The sequence below is a fragment of the Carcharodon carcharias genome, chromosome 8, assembly GCF_017639515.1.
Source record: "Carcharodon carcharias isolate sCarCar2 chromosome 8, sCarCar2.pri, whole genome shotgun sequence".
NCBI lineage: Eukaryota > Metazoa > Chordata > Chondrichthyes > Lamniformes > Lamnidae > Carcharodon > Carcharodon carcharias.
In genome coordinates, this window is record NC_054474.1 from 35,369,990 (window position 1) to 35,396,379 (window position 26,390).

The following is a 26,390-nucleotide window of genomic DNA, read 5'->3' on the forward strand; positions in this document are numbered from 1 at the left end:
TTTTTCAAATAGCTATAAAAACTCTTACTTTCTGTCTTTACAAGAGAAAGCTAGCTAGAAATATACTCTAATTTTTCCCTCCTTTTTTAATCTTTTAGTCATTCTTTGTTTTTTATATTCTGTGCAATCTTTTGACCTGCCACCCATCTTTGTGCAATTGTTTTTCGTTAAGTTTGATAATAGCTTAACTTTTTTAGTTAACTATGGATGGTGGGTCCTCCCCTTCAAATTTTTCTTTCTCGTTGGAATGGATCTATTCTGTATATTCTAAAATATCCCCTTAAATGGCTGCTACTGCATGTCTATCGACTTATCTCTTGACCTAACATTTCAGTTCAATTAGCTAGCTCTGCTTTCATGCCTTCATAATTGCCCTTAGTTAAGTTTAAAATATCAGTCTTAGACCCACTCTTCCCTCAAAATGAATGTAAAGTTCAATCACATTATGATCACTGCTACCTAGGGGCACCTTCACTAAGGTAATTAATTAATCCTATCTCATTGACAATACCAGAACTAGTAGAGCCTGCTCTCTGGTTGGTGCCAGAATGTGCTTGCTGTTCTAAGAAACTATCCCAAAAACATTTTATAAATTCTTAATTTCGGCTACCTTTGCCCATTTGATTTTTTTCGTGATTTTTTTTTTCTATTTAGATTTATAATCCATTTGTAAGTTTTCAGTGGTAGAGTAGAATTTCCTGGTAAAATAATTGAGATTCGGTTATATTAATTTGTGGTCACAGTACGTGCATCAGGATGTCATGGGTGAGGTAATTGTATTGCAGAAAAGGCAGATAAAATGGACAAAAGTGACAGGATTTTGTTTCTTTCATATTATTGGTTTGAAAAAGTTATTTTCATTCTGAGAGGGCATTGTAAACTGTGGCGCACTTTATTAATTTTCTGTTTCCATCCCCTTCCTCAGGCTCCAGTTCCCTTTTATTGAGTGTTTGCTCCTGTTAAGGTATGGCTCCATGACTGTCAATTGTCCACCCCTCATGCAATTATTAATTCATGAACCTAGACAATAAAGTGACAGACTAGTCAACTGCATGACACATTGCAATGAAACTCAATCTCATTTCCATCTCCAACTGGAGTTATCAAGTAGGGATTAGGATCAGGAGGCCTGGTCATTTTCTTCCCTTTCTCTAACCCAGGGATTAGAGGCCAGTTGGAGCATGCCTTCTGCTACCTAGACTACCTTGGTTTAACACCTCACCTTAAAAGACTGGTACTGCACTGAGGTAATATAATAAAATAGGAATTTCTACAGAATTGTTATTGCCATCAAGATAACTGGCCAGCATCATGGTTACTTGTGCAATGGAAACTGGCATTGGATTTTATGCTCTTTGATCATGTTCATGGAACAAAGCAGTGAACGCACTGTTGAAGAAAGCAGTGTACCATTCCTTGTAGGCAAATAAAGTGGTTAAACACCTCCATAAAATAAGGGTGGGTCACATCATAAACACTTATGGTTTTTTGAAGGTGACATGAATAGCTGATATGCTTTACTTACCATGGGGAAGGCAATTGAATGAATGCATCTTAATTGTTCTGCTACAAATGTGAGAAAAATGTTTAGCTTTCCAGTTGGGTTCTTGCTCAGTGGAGAAACTAGTGTTCAGGACTCTCCCTTTTCTTTTCCCCCTTGGTTATTTTTTTGCTCCCCAAGTTTTTTTTCTCCTTTTGTTGCTGCTGTCTGGCTGTGCTCAGCAAAATTCACTGAAAGAACATTTGAATTTGAGACTTCCTTGGTCCCTGAGCTGGGAAAATATTGTTGAGGCTCAGTGTATTAATGACCTGCCAATCAAGCTATTAAGTAATACAAATTAGGAAGGTAACTAGTTCAATCTTTTGTGCTGGTTGCGGTCAGCAGTTGAGACACTGCAATTAGTCTCCTAGTCCTTAGCTAAGAAAAGGAAAGATCATTCTGGGTTCTCCCTGTTTGTTATTCAGTGACCATTGCTAGGAAGTACATGCATGTAAAATAGGCAAGCCCACTGCTTCTTTCCAGTTGTTTAGCCTGCTGACATTCGCTCGCATATAAATAATGGCTTCTTGGACAAGGGACGGAGGATTGCTGCTGATATTTAGAAAAACTGCATACTGCATATATTGCATTCAAGAGCATAGCTAATAAAGAGGAGGAAGCTGGCAAATAGGAATGCATAGTGCCAATGAAAGGTGGAAATAACTATTAGGTGTGGCCCTTGGACATTAAAATGAAGCTGAACAGGATGGGGTGACTGAAGGGTTCAGATTTGGTGTTTATGAAGTGCTTTGCATCTTTTGACAACAGGAAAGGACCAAAGAACTGAGTACATTTATCCCTGGAATACCTTGTACCTTTGAAAAGGAATGATCCTCAGGTGGATATATGAACTGCAATGGTAATGACTCCTTCCTGATATGTATTACTTAATAGCATGATTGGCAGTTCATTAATACACTGAGCCTCAACATGTATTGCCCCAGCCTAGAGCCCAGGGAAGTCTCAAATTTAAACATACTTTTTGTTACGTTTTAACTATGGGTCGCTTTGCTCACGAACTGATTGCACACTTATCTGTCAGAAGGCAAGTCGATTACAATATACGGCAGTGCAGAGACCAATATGAAATGAAGCACATACTATTTATTTATACAAACAACCGAGCATCAACATGATGTGTGCTTCTCCAGCCAGACCCTACTTTAGGCTAACATTTACATGGTAGCCTGCAATACACAGCTATTGGGTCTTGCGGTTACGTGGTCAACCTGCTCACAGTCTCTTATAGGTGTATTACACCTCAGATTACCACACACTTAGGTGATGTTTGCTGACCACAGCCAAGAAGCAGTGACAAAAGAAGAAAAAATTGGTGGGCAAAAACATCCACTGTCCAGGAAGCACAAAGCATTTTATAAGTAGCACCAGCAAACTGGGTCTGACTCCACTTTGTTTAGTCAAAAGTTAGTCCACGAGGGCAAATTTCAACTCACTTAAAACTCACCCACCCACGTGCACAGAGTTGAAATCAGGCCCCAAGAATTTAATGAGTTCCCTTAGAAAACAAGTGCAAGATTTGTGAAAAAAGTGTTAACATCAGCTTAGCAAAGGTAGCTTAAACTACAAAGAATTTGGCAGTGCCCCAAACTTAAGAATTGACACAGGCAGCTAGCTCCGTTTTAAGAAATAGTTGCATCATATTCAGTCATCATTTAGTTCATTCTTACTGATGCTATAATATGTAGCAAATAAGTATGTTGTCACCTTGCTTGTTTTTGACCTTTGACCAAGGAGGTGTAGCTTATTAAGAATGCAGGTGATTCTGCGCTATACCTAGCATAGCTGACTGCAGTAAATCATGGGTATGACAAGATGTTGTGTGATGTGCAAGTTCAATACGCTCTCTTCTGATGTTAACATACTACAAACGTTAATCTTCTGCCAACAGGTATTAACTATCCCTCAAATTTCAAAGGCATCTGTTGATTTATCAATGATTCAAGCTCACATCCCTAACATCAAAGTAAACTCTGACATTTTCTATCACCTTTTATTTTAGGAAGACACATACACTACAGAGTCAATAGTTCAAAAAAGAAATAGGAGCAGGAGTAGGCCATTCAGCTCTTCGTGCCAACTCCATCAATTGAATGTAATCATGGCTGACCTTTTTCCCTCATGCCACCTTCCTGCACCATCCTCATATATCTCTTAATCCCCATAATATCCAAAAAGTATGAATCTTTTGTCTTGAATGTACTCGACAACTCAGTATCCACAGCTCTAGAGAATTCCATAGATCCACAATTGTGTTGATTGATTCTCCTCATCTCAGCTCCTCATACTGAAAATGTGACCTGCTAGTTCTAGATTTCTCAACCATGGGAAACCTCCTGCCAGCAGAGAAGGTTAAGAGGAGGCTGGGAGGAGATTTGATAGAATTGCTTAAAATCATGAGGAATCAGGGCAGATTAGATGGGGAGAAGCTGTTCATATTGGTGAAAGGAACAAGAACCAAATTGGACATGAGAAAAACCCTTTTTTATACAGCGAGTGGTTAGCACCTGGAATGGACTGTTTGGCAGAGGCAGATTTGACCCTGGCTTTCAAAAGGATATTGACTCTGAAAAGAAAAATCATCCAGGACTATGGGAGAAAGGGCAGGTGAGTGGGACCAGCTGAGTTACTGCTGCGGAGAGTAGGCACCAATAAAACAGGCCGAATAGACTCATTCAGTGTTTGAATCAGAATGGTTACATCTACCCTGTCAAGCCCCTGAAACATTGCCATTCATTTAATGTTAGAATTGTACTTTATCCCATCTGGAAATCACTATTAAATCTTTCATTAATTTATAACTTTGCTCTTTTCTCCTGCATTCCCAACTAATTATTTCTATTTCTCTTAATCAGAAATTAATTAGAAATTTATCAGAAATAACAATGAAATATTGGGGGTAAGTTTATGTATTTGTGCTTGAATATGGGGTTTCTCCTGCAGGGAGTGTACCTATAGGGACCATGGTGCATGCCGGATCATGATTATTTTGGTTATTAATTTGAAATGGATAGGAATTTGAGCAGGCAAATTAATGTTGTGCATTATTTGTAGGAAAAATTCTGTGCCCAGAACATGAATTCATAAAATTATCCCAATGTTGATACAGTCATGGAAGATTTAACAATTTATTACAAGAATAAGAAAGCATCATAAAGGTGCAAATTTCACACAAGATTTTATTAATGGATGTTGTGCTGTTTTTATCTGACAGTATTAAATGTAGTAACACCTAGCAACTAACCTAGTTACAAAATCTTAAACTGTCATTGAAATTTCAACCATTTTTAGTCTGTTGGATTTCACATTGTTGTGCTGGAAAAAATTGTGGGGCATAGAATAGGAAGTTAAATTGGGATTTTGTAAAATGGTAATCCTGATTCAAGCTTTTCTTTTTCCATAAACTTTCCCCTCACCTTTTCCTGACTTCCTTGAAGATGTTGACTCACACTGGGTGCCAAGGCCAGCTTTACACTTCTATTTTGTACTTAGTTTCATGGGAGACCTTTGCCAAACCACAGGCTCAGTGAGTATAATTAGTTAGAAGTGAATCTTAATGGCATAGTCTCATTTGATTAAAAGTTTCTTGAGTTTCACCCAGAGTTACAACCTGGTCAGTGGGTGGGAGTAAGAAGTTGCTGCCAGGTGGCCACATCCATAGACTCTGGTGCTATGTTTCTGCTCCAGCACTGCCTTAACTAACCGTCCCAAGATACAAATAAAAATTGTTGATATGTCCTATATTGCCCAAACCCTACCTTTACAGAGCGAGTTAAGAATCTGAGTCTTATGCTGGCTTCATTAGCTTCTACACCAGGAACTGCCTCAGTTGAAAGCATTGCATTGAAACACAGTTAATCCCAATTTGGTCTGTGTTCATAGAAGGAACAATCATATGTGACCTTATAAAATAAGTTACATTAAAACTTCTGGTTCTAAAGATTATTTCAATAGAGCTGCTTGAGCCATTTTGTTTTTTTTATCCTGTCAGTAAGTACATACCACATACTGTCAGATGTTTTCAAAATTAACAATGTTCTCCAGATAAGCAGATTGAAAGCTTATTATGATTAAGCATAATATTTCCTGCAGGCTATGAAAGCATTTAAAATAAAATTGTACCAATTTAATACCCACCCTGTTTGTGAAGGTCAAACAAAATAACACATGCTGGAAATCTGAAATAGAAACAGAAAATGCTGGAATGTTCTGCAGGTCAGGCAGCATCTCGGAGTGGAGAAACAGAGTTGATGTTTCAGTTTGACATTTTCAGCAATCCTGAAACATTAATTTTCTTTCTTTCTCCCTCTCCATCTTCCCCCCTCCCCCTCCCCCTCTTCCTGTCTCTCCATAGACACTGCCTAACCTGCAGAACATTCTAGCATTTTCTGTTTCTTTTTCAGATTTCCAGCATCTATGTTATTTAGCTTTTCCATCAGTTCTGTCCTTCCTTGGTTGCAGTCAAATTCCCTAAAGAATCAAAAGATGGGTTTTGAGATATTCTTGGCGCATCTTTAGGTACCCTTTGAATAAATGCCTTTCTTTCCATGTAAGTTCATTTTCATGGATATTATAGTTGCCACCTTGGGGTTGTTCTAGCTGTATCGATTAAGGCTGACACTCTATATAAATCATTAGTTTGACCACAGTGATTTATAATGGTTACTGAGGTTTTAGATAAATCAGAACCATCTAAGCCAGGAATAATCATAGCTCACGCGTTGCGGCTGCATTTTCATACTGCGTCCAATCCTGTCTTCTCATGTACGTGTGTATTTTTCATTAGTGATCGCTTGATAACAATTCGGTATAGGGAGTATAGCTCAGGTTAATTGTGGCTCCATGATTGCCACTTTTGACTGAGACTAGCTAATGGAGCAAAGAATAAGGTTTGAACAAAATTTCATGCTTTTGTGATTCATTACACAAATATGGTACACCTAATCCACTAAACAATTGGGGTGGGGGGGGGAATCTTTGGATTTGGTAATATGTTAAGATGAATAAATGTCTAATCTTGTTGCCAAACCATTGAATCATGTGTACTGGTACTATTAAGTACAAAAATTTATTTGAGTGTTTAATGGCCTGAAATTTCACAACCATTTGTGCAAGACTGGCACCTGTTAACCTCCCCAGAACTGAATTTGATATAATTTGGGAGTGAGCTCAAAGAAAATCAATTGTGATAGTTGTATAAATCCCCTGTGAAATTGGAGCAATGCATGGCAAGGGGGTGGGTGAACAGTTGGAGCAGAGTGCAACCTGTAAAAAGCCAAGAATAGCTGATGAATTGTGGCAGCAGTTAAGAGTGTTGATTTAATCACTTGAATGACGGAGTAACTGGACTGCAGCGCATGTGATTCTTGCTACCTTTTTTGCATCTTCTGCAGGATCTGGTGGAGATATCCAAATAAGGAGCAAGTGGGCAGAAAAATATCTGGATAACTTCCAAATCCTTTTGGATGAGATGTAAAGGGCAGAAAAAATGCTAGACCTTTGTGGGAGGAAGCTACAAAAAGTGACCCATATGTTATGTGCAAGACTATAGCAGTTGTACTGAGTGCCTCTTTCCTCAGTGAGCATATTTCATGGAGGCCCAAATAAGTAATGGGAACTTGGAAAGGTCAGTTTTGGTGGAACTCGCAACTTCCTCAATTTGCCAGCCTGCAACTTGGGCTGTGGTAGTTGTGTCACTGCAATACCCAAACAAGTTAGTTTGGGGCCAGCATATCAAATTTATTTTCCATTTATTTCAAATTCCATTAGTTGTCAAATTAGGTTATATTATGCTAATTAGGCATTTCATCATTTAAATGTATTGTTTATTCTTGGAACTTAACATTAACAGACTACAACAAGCCGCTGGATCTTGTATGGAACCTAGATTTTTCCACTTGGCCTGTGACTTCTTAGCGCATGTGGGTGGAAACTTGCTGAGAATTATCTCAATTTCTGAAATAGTGGACTTTTAAAAAATAACATAAGTCTGCAGCTTGCTCTTGCAGACTACTGTCAATGTTGGAAATCTTGTAAGGATAGGATTGGGTTTGGTGATGATGCCTAATTATGAAAAAGGGCTTGCTTGTTGAATTTAATGGCGTTTTCCTGCTCCCAAAAATTCTTGTGCCCTTTTATTTTTGATTTATTATAGCTTGCACTTGCCGTGTAGGATCAGAGATAAAGTGTAGCCACATAGGTGAGACTGCTGGTATCTACTAAATGAGCCCCTAGCATCACCAGAAGAGCAGAGGACAAAATTAGATGGCAGAGGTGGGAGATGACTAGAAGATTATACAGAGAGCCAAGTGGATTGAATGTTTATCCAGTGAATGGATGTAACTGAATTTGACCCATATTGATAGTATTGGAAAAAGCTTACACTTGAACAGGAGAGACTACAGCCTTTGATAGTCTGATGTAATATACATTCTTTCCTCTGAAATCATTATGGCAAGATTTAGCAGCAACACAACTCTGAAGAATGCCTGTTAATGTACATCTTCCTACACATTTCTCTTTTGTCATCCCTCTGAAAGAGATCACCAAATTAGTGGTGAAGTGCAAGTGCAGATCTGTGTCTCCACTGCAAGTTGAACACATTTCACTTCAGGACATGAGTGGAGTCCTCCATACCATATGCCTGAGTTTTAATGACCCCAGTTTCAGAAATGACAATTCCAATGGCGCTTAAGATACCGTGGAATCCTGGTTGAACAGTTACTGATTTTATGGTTAAAATATCACTCTAAAGCATCACAGCTAGAATATCACTCAAGATTGCTGCTTCTTTATTACAGGACAGAAAACAAGCCCTGGTCCCCAAATGGTTTTGAAGATGGAAACTCTCATCCCTTCAAAGTTGATTTGCAGTCACAGCCACAAGTATGTATTAAAATTGTTGTTTGGTCACATTCCAAGGGTTATTGCAAGTGAAGGTGCCACTGTGAGTGTAAAGTTACATGCCAGAACATGTCTAAAGCAAAAACTGGGAACTTGCTCCTAACTACTCTCTCCCCTCTGTTGCTGGAAGTGCAACTGAAACCCTGTTTGCAAGCGTGAACAGGGTTTCAATTATTATGCTGGAGCAAGTGTAGCTCGAGGGCATTTTCAGCCAAAAGTAATTAAACCACCTTTGGAACCGTGCAATGGGGTGGGAGGAGGAGAAAAAGTAGAAGGATGCATTTTTTAAAACTGCAAGCAAACTTCAAATATAAGGAAACAATATTTTTTCTTTTTTTACAAATCCCACCTTGAAAACCCATGAAACTACATTTGTGACCAGCTACTTCTGAACACTGCCTGAAAAAACACAGCTCTATACTAATCATCTCCAGACATTTTGATTTAATAAAGCTTCCTTGGCAAGATCCTCTCCCTCCCAATGCCACCCAGAATGTGCACAAATGTCAAGCACCTGGAGGTAGAGATAAATAATTGCCTTGCTGCCAAAGAGTTGCCTGTAAAATAGCAGCAACTTTAAAATAAAATCACCTCAATTTTGCAATTTGCATTCTTGGTGGACTAAGTAATCTCATTTTCTCACTGAATGAAACTGCCGAAACATCCCCTTGGAGGAGACTGTCACCAAGTAGTCCAATGAGACATTAGTGTTTGACATAGACTAGGGTACCAAAGGAAATATATGCCTAGGCTATATTCTTGCATTGATTAACACACAGGTGACATGAGGAAACAGAGTAAGAGATAAATAAGATTCTCAAATGATGATGGACTAGATAATTCGCCAGCATTAAAGTGGAAATACTAAACCACTCATCATGTCACAATTGAAGACATGTAAACATACCTCTGTAATCTCCCAATCACAGCTATGGAAAGCTATTAAATAGGAAATTGTACAGCTAGTAAAAGAACAGTGGAATAAATCACATGCCATAGTGAATTAAGTCATAAAATATTCCATATTTATACCATATGTGAGCATGATGCCATTATATTAGACCATGAATAATCTGGAGTGTGTTAGACAGTGATATACCTTGTGAAACAGGTGTGAGAAGTCCATTTATTGGGCAGCAATTTATTTTCATCAGTTGGTCACTAAAATTAAATGAGTCTTGTATCTCCACATAACCATTCAGACCAGCCTAAAGTGCCCACACACTGTGCAAAACCTAAGTATTTGCAATCCTCTGCAAATTATATTGAAAGGAATTATTGTATGGTTTCTTTTGTCATTCTAGTGCAAACACTCTGTCCATGTATAATGAGCATAAAGGAAAGTTTTATATTTATTATACAAGGATCCCAGCATTTGGAAGTGTGTTTTTTTTACATTTAATGTAAATTGAGATAATGCAGGAAAGTAGCTGAGTAGTGTCTCCAAAATCACAAGGAAACCAAATACAAATGAATTATTTCCATAAGTTTTAAAGAACTGCCCTCTCCCATGGCAAGTTACCTGACCCATTTTGGACACCAGACTTGAAAATCTGCCCATGTTCTACAAGCAGAGTCACCTTTCAGATGTTTGTTAATTGAATGAGCGCCTATAATGATTAGACATGAGCCAGCTGTTTACGAGCAAGCAACAGTGTATCAAAGGTTCTTACCAAAAGGTATATAAAGCCCCTTTTTTCATTATTTAAAATCTGTTTCGGGTTGTAGCTTGAATGCTGGTATATAGCCATGCATGATGAGCAATGAAAGAGCTGCAAGGACAACAGTCTGAGTGCTCAGTACAATCTGCCAGTAATTGTATAACGGACTGACAGACAGCACTTTGTTATATGTCTACTTGGGCCATAGACTCCCTGCAAGAGACTTGAGATTAAAAAAAAGAATTATCTGGCGTAACTTTGACAGGAGATTTGTGAAATTCCCCAAATTACCATACTATTCTTGATAGCCCCTATGGAAGTTCAATGATGGAATGCTTCACTATTATTGGCTGTTGAGGCAGAGATAATATTCAAAAATGAATTGTATAAAATTGACTTGGAATCAGCCTGGGGTATCAGCAAGACAGTGTTCAAGTTTGGAAATTGTTGTGGAGGGAAATTTATCTGTGAGCTGTTTGAGTGTCAAGGTATCAATGAGAATGTTGCTGGAGGTTGTCTAGTGGTAAGCTCATATGTACTCATTTGTTCCTAAGAAGCCCTCACTAGATATCAGAACTTGCATAAATATCAAACTGTCGGAAGCAAATCTAAAACTGTGCAGGCAGCATGTTTAAAAATTGCTGCAAAAAGAAACTTCGAGCCACAGCAAACACTGCTCAAAATTCTTCAAATAGCCCGTCTCAACTGATGTTGACAGGAACTGCACCCCAGGGTTCAAAATACAGAGGCAGTGGACGAACATGCCCACGATAGCCCAGAAAAAGCCTGTGAAAAATCAGTGATGGGGGTGACAAATGAGAGAAAAGTAGGAGACAGAATGTGTGAGAAGCTGCTCCTCCAATCACAGATTCTTGCCCGTGTTTGCTGCTCCTGCTCTTCCAATCACAGATTCCCTCTTTCCTGATCTTGTTGCTCCTCAGGATACAGAATCTAAGATTGGAGGACACAATGGGCCGAATAGCCTCCTTCTACACTGTAAAAATTCTGCAGATGTTATCTTGGAGGACTTTGTGGTGGCGTTTGACCCCAGCTTTCCACTATACCTCCTTTGCCTCTACCAATCATAATGAAAATTAGACACTAAAAATTGCAGCTGATAACTGTGTCCAAAGTAGTTGGCTCATGTTAATACACCCATAGGGATTAAAAATCTTGTCAGGCAGGGGATTTTTATGAGTATTTTTAGTATAAGTATGGATGAAAAATTGTCCTGTCTTATACTTGATTCAAACCATTTGGTAACTGTTGGAAACTTATTAAAGATGTTTCAGACAGCCAACATATCTAGTTGTTTCTATGTTTGTGTGCAGCCTTTCAATGTCCGTGTAAAAACTATGGCATTGGGGCGAAGGGATGGGTAAGATTGTAGTGAGTTAATAAGCTCTATTAAGTGGTATATCTTTAGTGTAACAAGGGTGGTTCTGTACTAAGCGGCTCTAATCTCCATATTATTAAAGTACGGATGGTCATGTGAGGAGGTGCAATAGTTTGGGGGGAAAAAAGTCACTGAAAGGTGAAGTATGTGAATTGAACAATTCATTATCTGATTGTTAACCTGATGCAGAATTAATTTCTGTTGGACCTTTGGAAGTCAGCATCCTGACGTGTGTCAGAACTCGCTTTAAACTGAAGTATTAAAGGGAAAGAAACTTGAAATTGGCAGCACAAAATGACAGAATGCTGGAGAGCATTAATTGCTAGCAATTAATTTTTAAAGGGGGCTATGTAGTCTTTCGATAGATGCAAATACCAAAGAAGGAAACATTTTTTAAAAAAGTTCAACGCAAATACAAAATTATATTACTATGTGACTGCATCATCTAATAAAGGAGTTAGTGTGAATGAAGATGGAGCCCCTGAAAAATGTCAAGATTCCCTCAACAGAAAAATTACTTTGACTTCTGCTGTACCGTCATATCTCATACTGCATTATGCCTAACACATTGATAGTGTACAACCAAGCAAATTTGACATTTCGGTGTCACTGGGCCTTGTTACCAAATATGTAGCCAACTTCCAGGGGACTCAGCAGGCAAATCGTGGACAAGCAAATCAGTTAGCCAACAGTGGTTTAGAGAATGGATTTTTGGGATGGAAAACTATCAAACTATTTCTGCCCCCATTTACTAATCCAGTAGAAAGATGACCCTAATTTTACACCAAAGGTGGGTGGTGGGTGGGAACCCCACCAAAAATAGTGTAGAATTCAGATGCAACTCTTTCCTGCATCCAAATTCTGTCAACTGGATTGTTTCAACAGTGAAACGTTTAGTGTCAAATTCGTTTTCCACCCCCACCCCCACCCTGTAATGTCCACACCCACCACCATATAGAGCCATGTAACTGCAGTCTTTCCCTTTCAATTACTGTGGTAACCCCTGATACTGCTGCAAAGATGCAAAAAAACTAACTTCCTTGCTGTGTGAACTTCTAGTACCAATGTACTTTTTCTGTCATGGGGCTCACGTTGAATGATATGTATTCAAGAGCTGGAATGTAGCATGCAATCAAATAAAACCTCACCTGGCAATTTAAAGCCCACACAACTCCACCCCACTACTTAATGATGACTTTGAAACTCATTGGAGAGTCAGGATGCCACAAGGTGCTAGAATAAAGCTTGGCCCAGTTTATCAGCATCATTCCAATTCTAAAACTTGCCTTGGAAAATGAAGAAACAAAGGTTGGTTTCCTGACTGCCTACATCCCATCCTATTGTATATTCAATAACCTTGTAGGTTTTTTTTTTATTCATTCACAGGATTGGGGGGGGGGGTAGAGTTCAGGAGTGGGTGCGTGATGGTGGGGGGGTGGGTGGAAGAGTTCAGGAGTGGGCGTGTGGTGGAGGCGTGCCCCTGATTAGGGGCATGTTGCCATTTTACGTGGGTGGGCCAATTAAGGCCGGCCCAGCGTGACTTCCGCCAGGAAGCACTATATGCTCCCTGTGCGGGCGGTGGGGGGGAGATTCCCTGAACCGAGGGTGCGCTCTTTCATGCATTCCTCTCCCTGAGGCTAAGTGCTGCCTCAGGGAGATCAGCTCCGCATTAAAAAAATATTAAAAATAGAAAAGAAAATTCCCTGACATGTCCCAACTCATGTGACACTGTTACATGAGTTGGGACATGAGTTGGGGCATCGCTTTTAGTTACAGTTTTATTAAATTTTTAAAAACCTACATGAAACCTCATCCTGCCCATGGATGAGGTTTCATGCTTTCTGTGAAGCCCGACAGGGCTCCCGGCCTGCCCGCCAACCTTAAGGTTGGACGGGCAGGCCATTAATTAGGTTAAGTACTTTGTCAATGGCCTCAATAGGCCCTTGACAGGTCGGCGGGCCCTTGACAGGTCGGCTGAGGCGGGGTGACGTCGGGAGTTCCGCTCACCAAACAGGAAATCCTGGCCCTGGATACCAATGACATCAAGGGATATGGGAATAGTGCCGGAAAGTGGTGTTGAGGTAGATGATCAGCCATGATCTAATTGAGTGGCAGAGCAAGTTCGACAGGCTGAATGACCTACTCTTCCTTTGATTGCATATTTGTACAATAAGAATGTAGATTCAGTCCCCAAGTTTAATAATATTTTCATCTGAAAATACAGACTGTTATAAATTACAGCTATGTATTGAAACACAATGGTGACAAAAGACAGACAGGAAATACTTAATCACAAATCAAGATATTTTCAACTGCTGTTTCAACAGTGGGCTGGCCAGCAAAGTCAACTGTTATGTCTTCAACGGTGAAGGCATGTCCTACTTATAACTTCAAGCATGGACTGTGTTCCTGTGGAAGTTTCTGGAGCTGTCTTTTTATATTTTAAAATGGACACGGCTAAAGTGGCTGCCAAGAGTTAAGCTTCTGGAAAGTTCTAATTGAATCATCTTGGCTGGGGGCCTCCCCTGGAATGGACATAAAAAGCACATGTTATATCTGGGATTTACATAAGCCATTATCTGTGATTTAACCAAAATTTAGTCACTGGGCCTGGAGTTCTTGTCTCCCAGATCAGTGCTTCACAAATGAGTGCTGAAAAGGCTAGCTACAATTCAAGAGTGGAAAAGGCCTCCTCTCTCATCTAGCCCGCAATGACTGATCTACAACAAGCCAAATATATGACCTTTTAACACCCCTTGGTCTAACACTTGTTTAACATTTGTAGAAATGCACTATCATCTTTAAGTCTATTTTTCTTGAGTGTGTGGTGTGTGACTGATGTCATTTTCAGACTTCAGGTGCGTGTGTGAATAACCTTTGTTTAAACTCTCAACCTTCTGCTGTTATTTAAATCGACCACACACAAAAGGGGACTTAGAAACACACACATCTATCTCTCCAAAACAACCACACCGATTTCAGACAAGAAGGGAAATGAATTGGGGCTTCCAGCATATTTCTCCTTCCCTGTCCAGAACACTAGCAAAGCATAATTGCAAGTGTATTGCATAAATACACCCCTTGGATGTTCTACAAGCCCCAGATATAAAAATGGTTGACAAAAATTTAGATTGGCCTCTAGAATATACTCAGTTAAGATGCAGCAACTGAATTGCTGAGCAGCACTTTTTTTTACAGAAAGTAAATGGACCAACTATTATTTTAAGCCTAAAAATAAAAACAAAAAAACTGCGGATGCTGGAAATCCAAAACAAAAACAGAATTACCTGGAAAAACTCAGCAGGTCTGGCAGCATCGGCGGAGAAGGAAAAAAAAAACTCGAAACGTCAAGTCTTTTCTTCTCCGCCAATGCTGCCAGACCTGCTGAGTTTTTCCAGGTAATTCTGTTTTTGTTTTTATTATTTTAAGCCTTCTGTTTTTTCATCATCTCGAGCATTGAAGGGAACAGCTAAAATCAGTTCTCCGACAATGAAGAGTTGGGGGAAATATTGCTTTTGACTCCCTGTATGTTTTGCTCTCAACTTTTTTTTCTGAGGCAAATAGAGGTTTTGACATAGTGGCCAGGATTTTCCGCCCTCTATTTGCGGCAGGCATGTTCAGTGGCAACATCGGAGAATCTCACGAGAAGGCCTTAGTCACGTTTCCCAATTATATAAATCCAGGACGTGATTGTACCCCCCCCACCCCCCCATATCAATGGTGGGCCGCATTTCCTGCCATTGAAAATTGGGAACTTAATTGTAATGAATTAGCATCTAATTATTGTGGCCCCATGTCAAATTTAAATCGCATGTTGGTGTGATTTCACAATGGCATGATTTACAACTGCCTTTAAAAGGCATGAACCTGGGGATTTCAACATCAGAGGTGAGTGCACATAACTTTGTGCAGCGCTTGCAATGATCCCAGCAGCTCTACAAATTCAGTGGGGGGCACAGGCAAGTCTCCAAGCAGCGGCTTCTTCATGGCTGGCTTGTAGTGTAAGGGCAAGGGGGAAGGGGGAGAAGGCAACCTTGGGCAAGGACGACAGTGTGAAGGTGGAGAAGGCAACCTTGGCAAACCGGGAGGTTCCTGACAGCACCGACTGAAGTTTGAGCACAACAACGTGGGGTGGGGGAGAAAACAGCCGGGCTAATGGTGAAACATGTCAAAAATGAGCACTCCACCGCAGCTGAATGTTTAGCTTGAGCTTAATTGACAATCTTCGAGCCAGCCTAATCAAAAGCAGCAAGCCTGAGGAATGAGAGCACTTTAGAATCCAGAAAAAGTTATAGAGTCATAGAGGTCTACAGCACAGAAAAAGGCTTGCTTGGGGGGGGTGGGGGGGGGGGGGGGGGGGGGGGGGGGTGGGTGGGTGGTAGGGCAGCCTGCTTTAGGGGCCCTGCTTGCTTTAGGGGCCCTGCTTGCTTTAGGGGCCCTGCTGTGTGGCAATGGTGCCCTGTTTGGCCTGTGGAGCTAGAGCTGCTGGGGTCGCAGGAAGAGGGGATTCGGATGGGCTAGACACTCCCAGAGTCACCTGGGTGGATGATACCGGGGTGTGCACCTGCTGATCCTTCTCCCTATGAGTGCTCGAGGGCCCCTGGCTGACTCCTTGATAGGAAGGGGCAGCTGGAGTGCGCTTGAGACACCCCGCCCTCATCTTGCATTGACACTGATCGATCGCTGGCATTTAAAACACTAATGAGCAAACATAGATGAGGGCAGCATGTTGGATGTGAAGGAAATTTGTATTTTTAGATAAGTGAGGGGTTTGTTTAGGATTCAAAGGGATGATAGGATGTTGACAACTAACAAGATAAGCAAGGCCAAGCAGTGTTTATTTTCCCAAAGTTACTGACCATATCGGCAACATGAAAGATTTTTATGGGAAAAGTAAATTTCCAAAGACACACACAACAATGGAAGTTACAGATTTAAGAAAGAGAAATATATATATATAGATGGATGCAAGCCTATGTTGGGAGGCCACGTAAGATCTGAGGACCATATAAAACAGCATTGGGGAAAAAATGCTCTAGTCACTTTCGCAGAAACCTGCTCTGTCCAGTAATCAAAGCTGGAGAAACGCCTTTGGAATTTCACTGCCAAGTGGGTGCTATAGTAAACATGCCGGATTGCCTATCTAAGTTTTTATCTATTTTGGACTGTTGCCTTAAAGAGAATGTGTAGTTGGGATTCAGGTTAATTAGGAATTTTGGGATTTGTTATGGTATTAAGTAACGATGTAATCTTATGTATATGCGCTTGAAATCTTTTCTTAATTTTTAAAATCTCTAAAGGTGTTAATAGGCTCATAACTTCTGAATTCAATGCACAAATCTCTTAATAAATACAAATTGCAAAAACATTGTGATAGCGAGGCCAAGTTTCCCTGGTGGATTTGGTCTGCCTGGTGCTCATCACCTATCACGTCATAATAGCTTTCACTGCCCGATATTATTTCTAGAACGATTCAGCCCAGTGTGGCAATCTGGGCACCACAGAGCATGGGAGGTGGGGGTGGTGGTGGCATGATGAGGTCGTGCACTCATACAGTGTGTGAGTGGTGAGATGGGGGCCTGGTTTCCTCACCTAACTGTCATGTTGTGCATGCATGTCGTTTCCCCACAGGAAAGAGATAGAGAATACTTCCCAGGACAGAAACTATTCCAACAAACAATGCCACACAATTTCCTACTTCCAATTGTAGAAGAGGATATGCCTAAGTAACGTTTTTTTTTTTAAAAGTCTTCCGAGTGCAAAGGTGAAATATATTGTTTTGTTAAATTTGAACAAAATTGTTTTTGTTGTGAACTAAATTACTTTGAACACTTTTTTAAAACATTTTTAATCAAAATAACCTAATATCTGCCATTTACTGTTAGTGTGTTTGTTAATGCATCACTCATGGAAAAAAATGAATAACGTGAATCGCTGCCTCCCTTTCCTGAAGAAATGGGAGTTTTGCTTTAATATAACTGAATTGACGGATGTGACTGTCCAGCTCTGCCAGAGATTATGTCATTGGAAGGAAGGTTTGAAGTATTTCCTCAATTGGCTGGCTTGCTGCTCTTAGATTTAAGAAATGAAATAAAACATTGTTGCTCAGTATATAAAATCTCGGCTGAATTTCTTGGAGATTTTTCCCAAAATAAAATCCTTCAACAGTTGATTTCTGACGTAGAAAAGCCCACTGGGCTACAACTAAAGCAGCCTTCAGCATTTTCCTTCTCATTTATAGAGTCCATAATCTGAAGTTTTATCAGTTTAGGCTGCCCAATGGTTTAAGTAGATGAATGCCATTAAGAAGGAAAGAAACTGGAATGTTATTGAAGTATGTTTTTCTAAAACCAATATTCCACAGGTTTTAATGACAAATATGTTTCAAAGTATTTAAAACTATAATTGCAGAAAGTGCTGGAAAAATTCCAGGTCTGGCAGCCCCTGTGGAGAGAGAAACATTGTTTACTTTTTGAGTCGAATTTGTTTACTGTGGATGTTAAGTTATTGATTATATTCAAGACCGAGATCCATATTCTCTTGACATTAAGAGAATCAAGGAGTACGGCAGGAAAGTGTAATTGATGTAAAGGTTTGCCCATGATTTTATTGAATGATGAAGCATATTTCTATTCCTATTTCTCTTGGTATTATTCTTTTCACAAGATGTGGTCCAGCATTTATTTCCCATTCCTAATTGCCCTGGAGAAGGTGGTGGTGAGTCGCTGCTTTGAACTGCTCTGGTCCACTGCAATTTCACCATGAGGGATCTGTCTGCTTACCAGCTCTTTATTTGAGCATTACCCAAGCTTATGCCTTCGAAGCTTTTCTGTGCAGTCATGAAGCTGCAATTTCAACACTCTCTCTGATGCTGTGAACCCATTGTGGTCTGACCAAAGCGCCAAGAGTCATCGCAGGTCATGTAGCACAATCCAAGGCTGTTCTCCATGTCATATCTGTACTTTAATCTTGCTGACACGCTGTTTGATCACCACTGTGCGCCTTGTCAAGATTTTCATATCACTGGCCAAAAGTGAAACCAAGGCTGGATCACATGACACACTTTCATTCCAGTGATGGTATGCTGCCAACCCTTAAAGGCATATTACACCAATAGACAGGCTTTGTGGAGTCAGGAGATGAGTTAATTGCCACAGATTTCCCAGCCTCTGACCTGCTCTTGTAGCCGAATTTTTTTTTTTGGTTGGTCCAGTTCAGTTTCTGCTCAACGGTAACCCCCAGATTGTTGATAGTGGGGGATTCAGCGATGATCAGGGTAGGACCCGAGGGGGTTGAAAGGGCCAGATAGGCAGTGACCCTGACTGTTGATTGAGCTTGTCCGTCAGCCCTCATCCCAAAGGAAACCCTCCCCTAATCATCTCCCATCAAGCTGAAAAGTATAGAAGGTGGGTGAGTGATAGAAAGCTGAGCACCCATGGGAAAGAAAGGACGGATGGGAACACTGTTCCCTCCTCAGGCCAGAAAGGATGGTGCTGAGAAGAGGAATGAGGCCCAGAAGCCTGTGTGTTTCTATTGCCATAAGACCTTTGTGCTGATTGCTGGAGGTTACGGAAAAAACTTGTAGGATTTATTGGGACACCTAAACCCTGCGCAGAGATAGGGAGTCAGGCAGAGAGCTTAGCATACCAGGCTATGGCTCTGACCACAGCAGCAAGTTCCTGCATATGAGCCCCTGTGAGTGTGGGCGAGTGTACTAAGGTTCCTGAGAGTTACAAGGATTTTGTGTTAGAAGGAAAGGTGACCTCATTTCCCCAGAGTGAGGCGAGTAAACCTGCAGTCATACTGAAGGATACTGGGGCAAGCCAATATCTACTGCTGGGAAGAAGTATGACCTTTCCTGCAGAGAGTGCAGTACAAACCAAAGTGCTGGGAAAGGATATCAAGGGAGAGGACATGCCTATACTTTTATACAGGGTGCACCTGGAGTGTGACCTTATTTTAGCACTAGTCCTACTACTGATGATTGAACTTATCCATCAGCCCTCATCCCAAAGGAAACCCTTCCCTAATCATCCCCCCAACAACCTGAAAAGTATAGAATGTGGGAGAGTGATAGGAAGCCGAGCACCCATGGGAAAGAAAGGACGGCTGGGAACACTGTTCCCTCCTCAGGCCAGAAAGGATGGTGCTGAGAAGAAGAATGAGGCCCAGAAGCCTGTGTGTTTCTATTGCCATAAGACCTTTGTCTTATGTGAGCAGTTTACACATAACCTTGTGTGGGAGTTGTCTCCAACTTACCTGTGGACAGGGTCGACCTGCTCCACGGCACTGAATTGGTGGAATCAAAGGTGGTAGCGTTCTCAATGGTTTTAGAGAAGTTGAGCGAGATGAGGGAGACAGAGCAGCTGCAGGAGAAAGTCCCAGGCACTTTTCCTGACTGCATGGTCACCTGGCCTATGGTCAAACAAACCCTGTCAGAAGAGGTCAAACCAGCACCACAGACAGATGATCCTGCTGTCTGGTTATCTGAAACCGTTTGGGAGTTTAGAGCACCAAGGATGTAATGAGCAGGACTTTCTTGGTTGTGGCCTAGCAAGCTGACCCAGTGCTAAAAAAGTTAGCACAGACTGCCCAAACCGAAGATGAAGTGGAGCAGGTTGCAAAGTGCTATTTTTTTTTTTAAAGTGCTGATGAGGAATTGGCACCTCCTCTCAGGCCTGCAGATGAGGGGTTGACAGTGATCCATCAGGTAGTGGTGCCATCGAGGTACCATGGGGGATACTGAGGATAGCCCATGAAATCCTGATGGCTGGGCATGTTGGTATATGAAAAACCGAAGACTGCATAAGCCAGTGTCTTTACTGGCCTCGCCGCTACAAAGATGTGGCGAGGTTCTGCAAAATCCGTCAGGTACTAGGGAAACTGCAGCCTGCAATTAAACCTGCACCTATGATACCTGCCTTTGGGGAGCCCTTCAGCAATAAGGTGCTAGTGGATTGTGTAGGACCCCTGCCAAAAACAGAGAGCTACCAGTATATTCTTACTATTATGAATGTGACTACCTGATTTCCAGGGGCCATTCGCTCAAGAACTCTCTCTGCCAAGGCAGTGGTGGAGGGATTAACACAATTCTTTACCTGGTATGTGCTACCTCCCAAGATCCAGTCAGATCAGGGTTCAAATTTCATGTCAAAATATTCCATAAAGTCATGGGTAACCCAGCTTGTCAAAGTCCTCAGCATGCCACCCATGGTCGTAAGGGCTTTAGAGCGGTAGCACTAGACCCTAATAACAATGATCAGGGCTTACCTCTTACCTCCTATGTCTTATAGAATGGGGTTGAGAAACTTGTCAGCCATGATTGAATGGCGAGGCAGACTCGATGGGCCGAATGGCCTAATTTCTGCTCCTATGTCTTATGGTCTTACAGGTAGCCCCCATGACTGGGATAAGTAGAGCCGTTAGTGGTGATCTTTCAGGAATCACTCGAGTCAGGGAGGGTCCCAGAGGACTGGAAAATCACTAATGTAACCCCCCTGTTTAAGAAGGGAGTGAGGCAAAAGACAGGAAATTACAGGCTGATTAGCCTGACCTCGGTCGTTGATTAGATTTTAGAGTCCATTATTAAAGATAAAATTTCAGAATACTAGGAAGTGCATGATAAAATAGGGCAAAGTCAGCATGGCTTCATCAAGGGGAGGTCATGCATGACAAATCTCTCAGAATTCTTTGAGGAGATAACAAGTAGGTTAGACAAAGGAGAGCCAATGGATATTATCTACTTGGACTTCCAGAAGGCCTTTGACAAGGTGCCGCACAGGAGGCTGCTCAGTAAGATAAGAGCCCATGGTGTTAGATGCAAGGTGCTAGCATGGATAGAAGATTGGCTGTCTGGCAGGAGACAGAGAATGGGGATAAGGGGGCCCTTCTCAGGATGGCGGCTGGTGACTAGTGGAGTTGCGCAGGGGTCAGTGTTGGGACCACAACTTTTCATGTTATCCATTAATGATCTAGATGAAGGAACTGAGGGCATCCTGGCTAAGTTTGCAGATGATACAAAGATAGGTGGAGGGACAGGTAGTATTGAGGAGACAGGGAGGCTGCAGAAGGATTTGGACAGGTTAGGAGAATGGGCAAAGAAGTGGCAGATGGAATACAACGTGGGGAAGTGTGAGGTCCTGCACTTTGGTAGGAAGAATAGAGGCATAGACTATTTTCTAAATGGGGAGAGAATTCAGAAATCTGGAGTACAAAGGGACTTGGGAGTACTGGTCCAGGATTCTCTTAAGGTTAACTTGCAGGTTGAGTCGGTAGTTAGGAAGGCAAATGCAACGTTGGCATTTATTTCGAGAGGACCGGAATATAAAAGCAGGGATGTGCTGCTGAGGCTTTATAAGGCTCTGGTCAGACCACATTTAGAACATTGTGTGCAATTTTGGGTCCCGTATCTCAGGAAGGATGTTCTGGCCCTGGAGAGGTTCCAGAGGAGGTTCACGAGAACAATCCCAGGAATGAAAGGCTTAACATATGAGAAACGTTTGAGGATTCTGGGTCTATATTCGAGGAGTTTAGAATGATGAGGGGGGATCTGATTGAAACTTACAGAATACTGAAAGGCCTGGATAGAGTGGACGTGGGGAAGATGTTTCCATTAGTAGGAGAGACTAGGACCCGAGGGCACAGCCTCAGAGTAAAGGGAAGACCTTTTAGAACAGAGATGAGGAGAAACTTCTTAAGCCAGAGAGTGGTGAATCTATGGAATTCATTGCCACAGAAGGCTGTGGAGGCCTGGTCATTGAGTGTATTTAAGACCGAGATAGATAGGTTCTTGATTGGTAAGGGGATCAAAGGTTACGGGGAGAAGGTGGGAGAATGGGGTTGAGAAACTTATCAGCCATGATTGAATGGCGGAGCAGACTCAATGGGCCGAATGGCCTAATTTCTGCTCCTAAGTCTTTTGGTCTTATGGTCTTATAAAGGAATGGGTTTTCTTCTGTTTGCCATTTGGGACTTGCCCAATGAGTCCAGCAGGTTTACTCTTCTGAATTGGTTTACAGACACCAAGTGATGGTCCCCTGAAACTAATCAAGGAGAAATTCTTAGAACAGAAGAAAAAGGTTTCCATGATAGTCTATGTATCCCTGTTCTGCGAGTGACTCATTCTGTGCTTGGCTCTGTAGCACCTTAAAAACCCCTCAAAAGGCAATGAAAAAGCAGGCAAACAAACATGCCAAGGCCTGAAACCTTCACCCCAGAGACTGTGCTAGTGCTTCTACCAATAAAGAGTGAACCCCTGAAAGCTCGGTTCAGTGGCCCTTGCAGGGTAACAAAGAGAATTGGGGAAGTAAGCTATTTAATCAACACCCCTGTAGGAATAAAGAGAGGCTATGGGGGCTTGATAGAAGAGCATATGGGGCTAGAAAGGCCCATGAAGGGTGAGGAGGGTGGTGGCATAAGTTAGCATGGCGACTATGAAGGGCCATTGAGAGGGGGGTTGGGGGGGGGGTGCAGGGTATGAGTAGGGGGCATAAGTTGGCATGGATGGGGCACAGGGAATGTGCTTGGTTGGGGACGGAGTGGGTGGTGTATGAGGGCTTTTTTTGTATTATTCACTTTTTGGTATCATCGACAAAGTGCTGGAGCAACAAGGCTGACCTTTCGCCCAGCCTGCCTCCGTACCCATCGGCCTCTGAGCTCTTACGCGGGTCACCCACTACGATTCCCATTTTGAACCACTCCCCCGGGACCAAAAACCCAAACTTCTGGGGCATTTTCTTCTGGGAGGGGTTTGCGAAGTTAGGGATTGCCCCAGATATGGGGAACAGGCAGGTACGTGGAGTTGTAGCCCAAGATCAACCATGATTGTATTGAATGGTGGTGCAGGCTTGACGGGCTATATCCTGCTCCTATTTCTTGTGTCCTTGAGAGTGAAAATCAGGCCTAAGTACTTTGACCTTATTGCAGGAGCTGATCAGTATCTTGCCACTCCATGTCAGGGGACATTGATGCTCTATTATATAGTAACACTCCTTGAAGTAGATTGCAGCAAACGTTTAAGTACAATTTTGAACACTGGGGTCCCATAGTAAAAAGGCCCTCCTGTAAAAGGCATGTGCATATATTTAAGATTTTTAAAAACTTGTTTTCTATGAAATCCACGTTTCTTTCCTGCTTGTGATCTCCGAGAAGGCACTGACGGGTCACAAACATTGTTTGTCTTTAACTCAAATCTGTCATTAGATTTTATAACCTGGTCAAATGAGTTCCTGCCAATCCTGTTTGTTAAAATGGGGAGTTCATTTATAAATTTTATTTTAGTGATTTCAGTTCTTTGTTTTGAAACAAACAACAAGAGCACTTGAGCTGATTCTGGAGACTGCTGTCCATCAACTCACCATTCAAGTGTTTGTATACTGTAAAATGGGTCGGTCGTCATGTTTATAATAGCCATGCCCTGCATGCATGTAGGAAACTAATCCAGAGCTTAACTGGCTAAGCATATTTCTTGAAAATTTAAACAGAAGCTGTTAAACATTTTATCATGTATGCACGTTTCAAATCTAATGCAAAATAATTTCAATCATCTTGTACGGTACTGGATCATGGTTTGTGAAAGCATGCACTAGGACTTTGTCCTAATTCCCTTGTGTAAGGAAAACCCAGATGCTGCATTTTTTTTTCAAAAATTGTCCAAGAGATCTTATGTAATTCCTAAGAGCATCATGAAAATATTACTGGCAGAGGGTTTCATTATAGAAAATAAGATGAGGAGAGGTGGGACAGCATCATTTACTAGAGCTTTGACAAACCTTTTCAAATTTACAATAAAGTATCCAGCTGGCAGACCTGAATAATGTAGATGCTACTTGTTTTCTTTCTGTGCTCCCCTGCTTCCAAATGTGAAACTGGTTCGTCCTAAAACAGTGCGTTTTTCTGAGATTAATAAACAGCCTGACTCTCCCTAACAAAATGGTTCAGTCGGCATCTCAGTAATAACAAGCATCAGCTGCATTTGGAAAGAACAAGCAGCTGTTTCTTGACATTGGGAGGAATCACTGAGTAATGTTACTGACTTTTTTTTTTTAAATTGTGATCTCATCTGTTATGTGTTTAAAGCATAAAATTGGAAGTGGGTGGAGGAATTTAAACAAATGTGTTTAAACTTCCAGAACAAGCCTCGGCTTTATGACCACATGGTAACATTTGTGGTCTGTATGATGGTGGATTCTGCGCATGAGCAAGGAAGGAAAAAATGTATGAAGTGGGTGTATGCTTCTGCATAAGGAGTATGATTACTAATTATTCTTTATTGACAGATGCTAATTGGATTTCTCTCAAACTAAATACAAACCCCATCCTGTTTCTTGATCCCTTTTCCCATACTTTTTATCTTTCCTCCTTTTCTGAAGGCAGTGACTCATGCTGGGTTGAATTCCACTTGTGCCTGCAGCCCCCCATTATATATAATGACTGTTCATATATTGGCCAACATGACACTAAGCATTGGCATGTTATTCATCAGAGGGGTAAATGAGCACAAGCACAACTGAGGCAAATCACATTCTTGCCCAACATCAATATTTGCACTTTCCAAAGCATAATATTAGATATTGATCTGGTGAAGAAACCTTGCCTGCTACCCCCACCACCACTCCTTTTTTTTGCCATTCTTCCTAGATGACCAACACTGAAGTCTATTGTATTTCTTTAATTGCAGTCTAGCTGAGATCACCTAATTCAACTTAAACTTTAGTGGTGTGTAAGGTAGGTCAGGTGTTTCTCACGTGTCGGTGCAGACTTGATGGGCCAAAGGGCCCCTTCTGCACTGTGTGATTTGTGATTCTGTGAAAATTCCATTCATTCTGGAATGGTTCCTGCAGATTGGAAGGTAGCAAGTGTCAGCTTTCTATTTATAAGGGAGGGAGAGAGAAAACTGGGAACTTACAGATCTGTTAGCCTTGCATCAGTACTAGGGAAAATGCTGGAATCTATTCTAAAGGATGTGATAAATGGACACTTGGATAATAATGATTTGACTGGGCATAGCTAACATGTATTTATGAATTGGAAATCATGTTTGGTGATTGTTTTGGAGTTTTTTGAGGATGTCACTACAGAATTGAAAAAGTCAAGTTGGTGGACGTCGTATACTTGGATTTTCAGAAGGCTTTTGCTAAAGTCCCCCACAGGAGGTTGTTTAGCAAAATTAAAGCACATGGGATAGGAGGTATTATACTGGCATGGATTAAGGATTGGTTAATAGGCAGAAAACAGAGGAGGAATAAATGGGTCATTCTTGCATTGGCAGAATGTAACTATTGTGGTACCGCAAGGATCAGTACTTGGGCCCCAGCTTTTCACAATATATATCAATGATGGATATGGGGACCAAATGTAACATTTTTAAGTTCGTGAAAGACACAAAGCTAGGTGGGAATCTTTGATGTGAGGAAGATGCAAAACAGCTTCAGGGGGATTTGGATAGACTTAGTGAGTGGGCAAGAACATGGAAGATGGAATATAATGTAGAAAAATGTGAAGTTCTCCTCTTTGGTAGGAGGAACAGGTGTGCACAGTATTTTTAAATGGTGAGGGATGCAAAAGTGTAGATATACAGAGGGACCTGGATGTCTTCTTCAATAAGTCAATGAAAGCTAACATGCAGATGCATCAAGCAATTGGGTACTGCTTGCCATTTATCACAGGAGGATCTGAGTACGGGAGTAGTGAAGCCTTGCTTCAATTGTATAGAACCTATGTTAGACTGAACGTGAAGTACTGTGTGCAGTTTTATTCCCCTTTCCTTAAGGAAGAATATTATTGCCATAGAGGAATTGCAACAAAGGTTCACCAGACTTGTTCCTGGGATGGCAGGGCTGTCCCAAGAAGTGGGAGGGGAAACTGGGCCTGT

General features: G+C 41.4%; 1 protein-coding gene across 1 annotated transcript in view; it reads left to right on the forward strand.

Annotated features, from left to right (window-relative positions):
- Positions 1 to 26,390, forward strand: part of LOC121281038 (PDZ and LIM domain protein 4-like) — a 116,744-nt gene that overhangs the window by 65,373 nt on the left and 24,981 nt on the right. Inside the window, exon 3 of the mRNA XM_041193626.1 lies at positions 8,359 to 8,443. Coding sequence (XP_041049560.1) covers positions 8,359 to 8,443 — 85 coding nt within the window. The remainder of the gene's footprint in view (positions 1 to 8,358; positions 8,444 to 26,390) is intronic.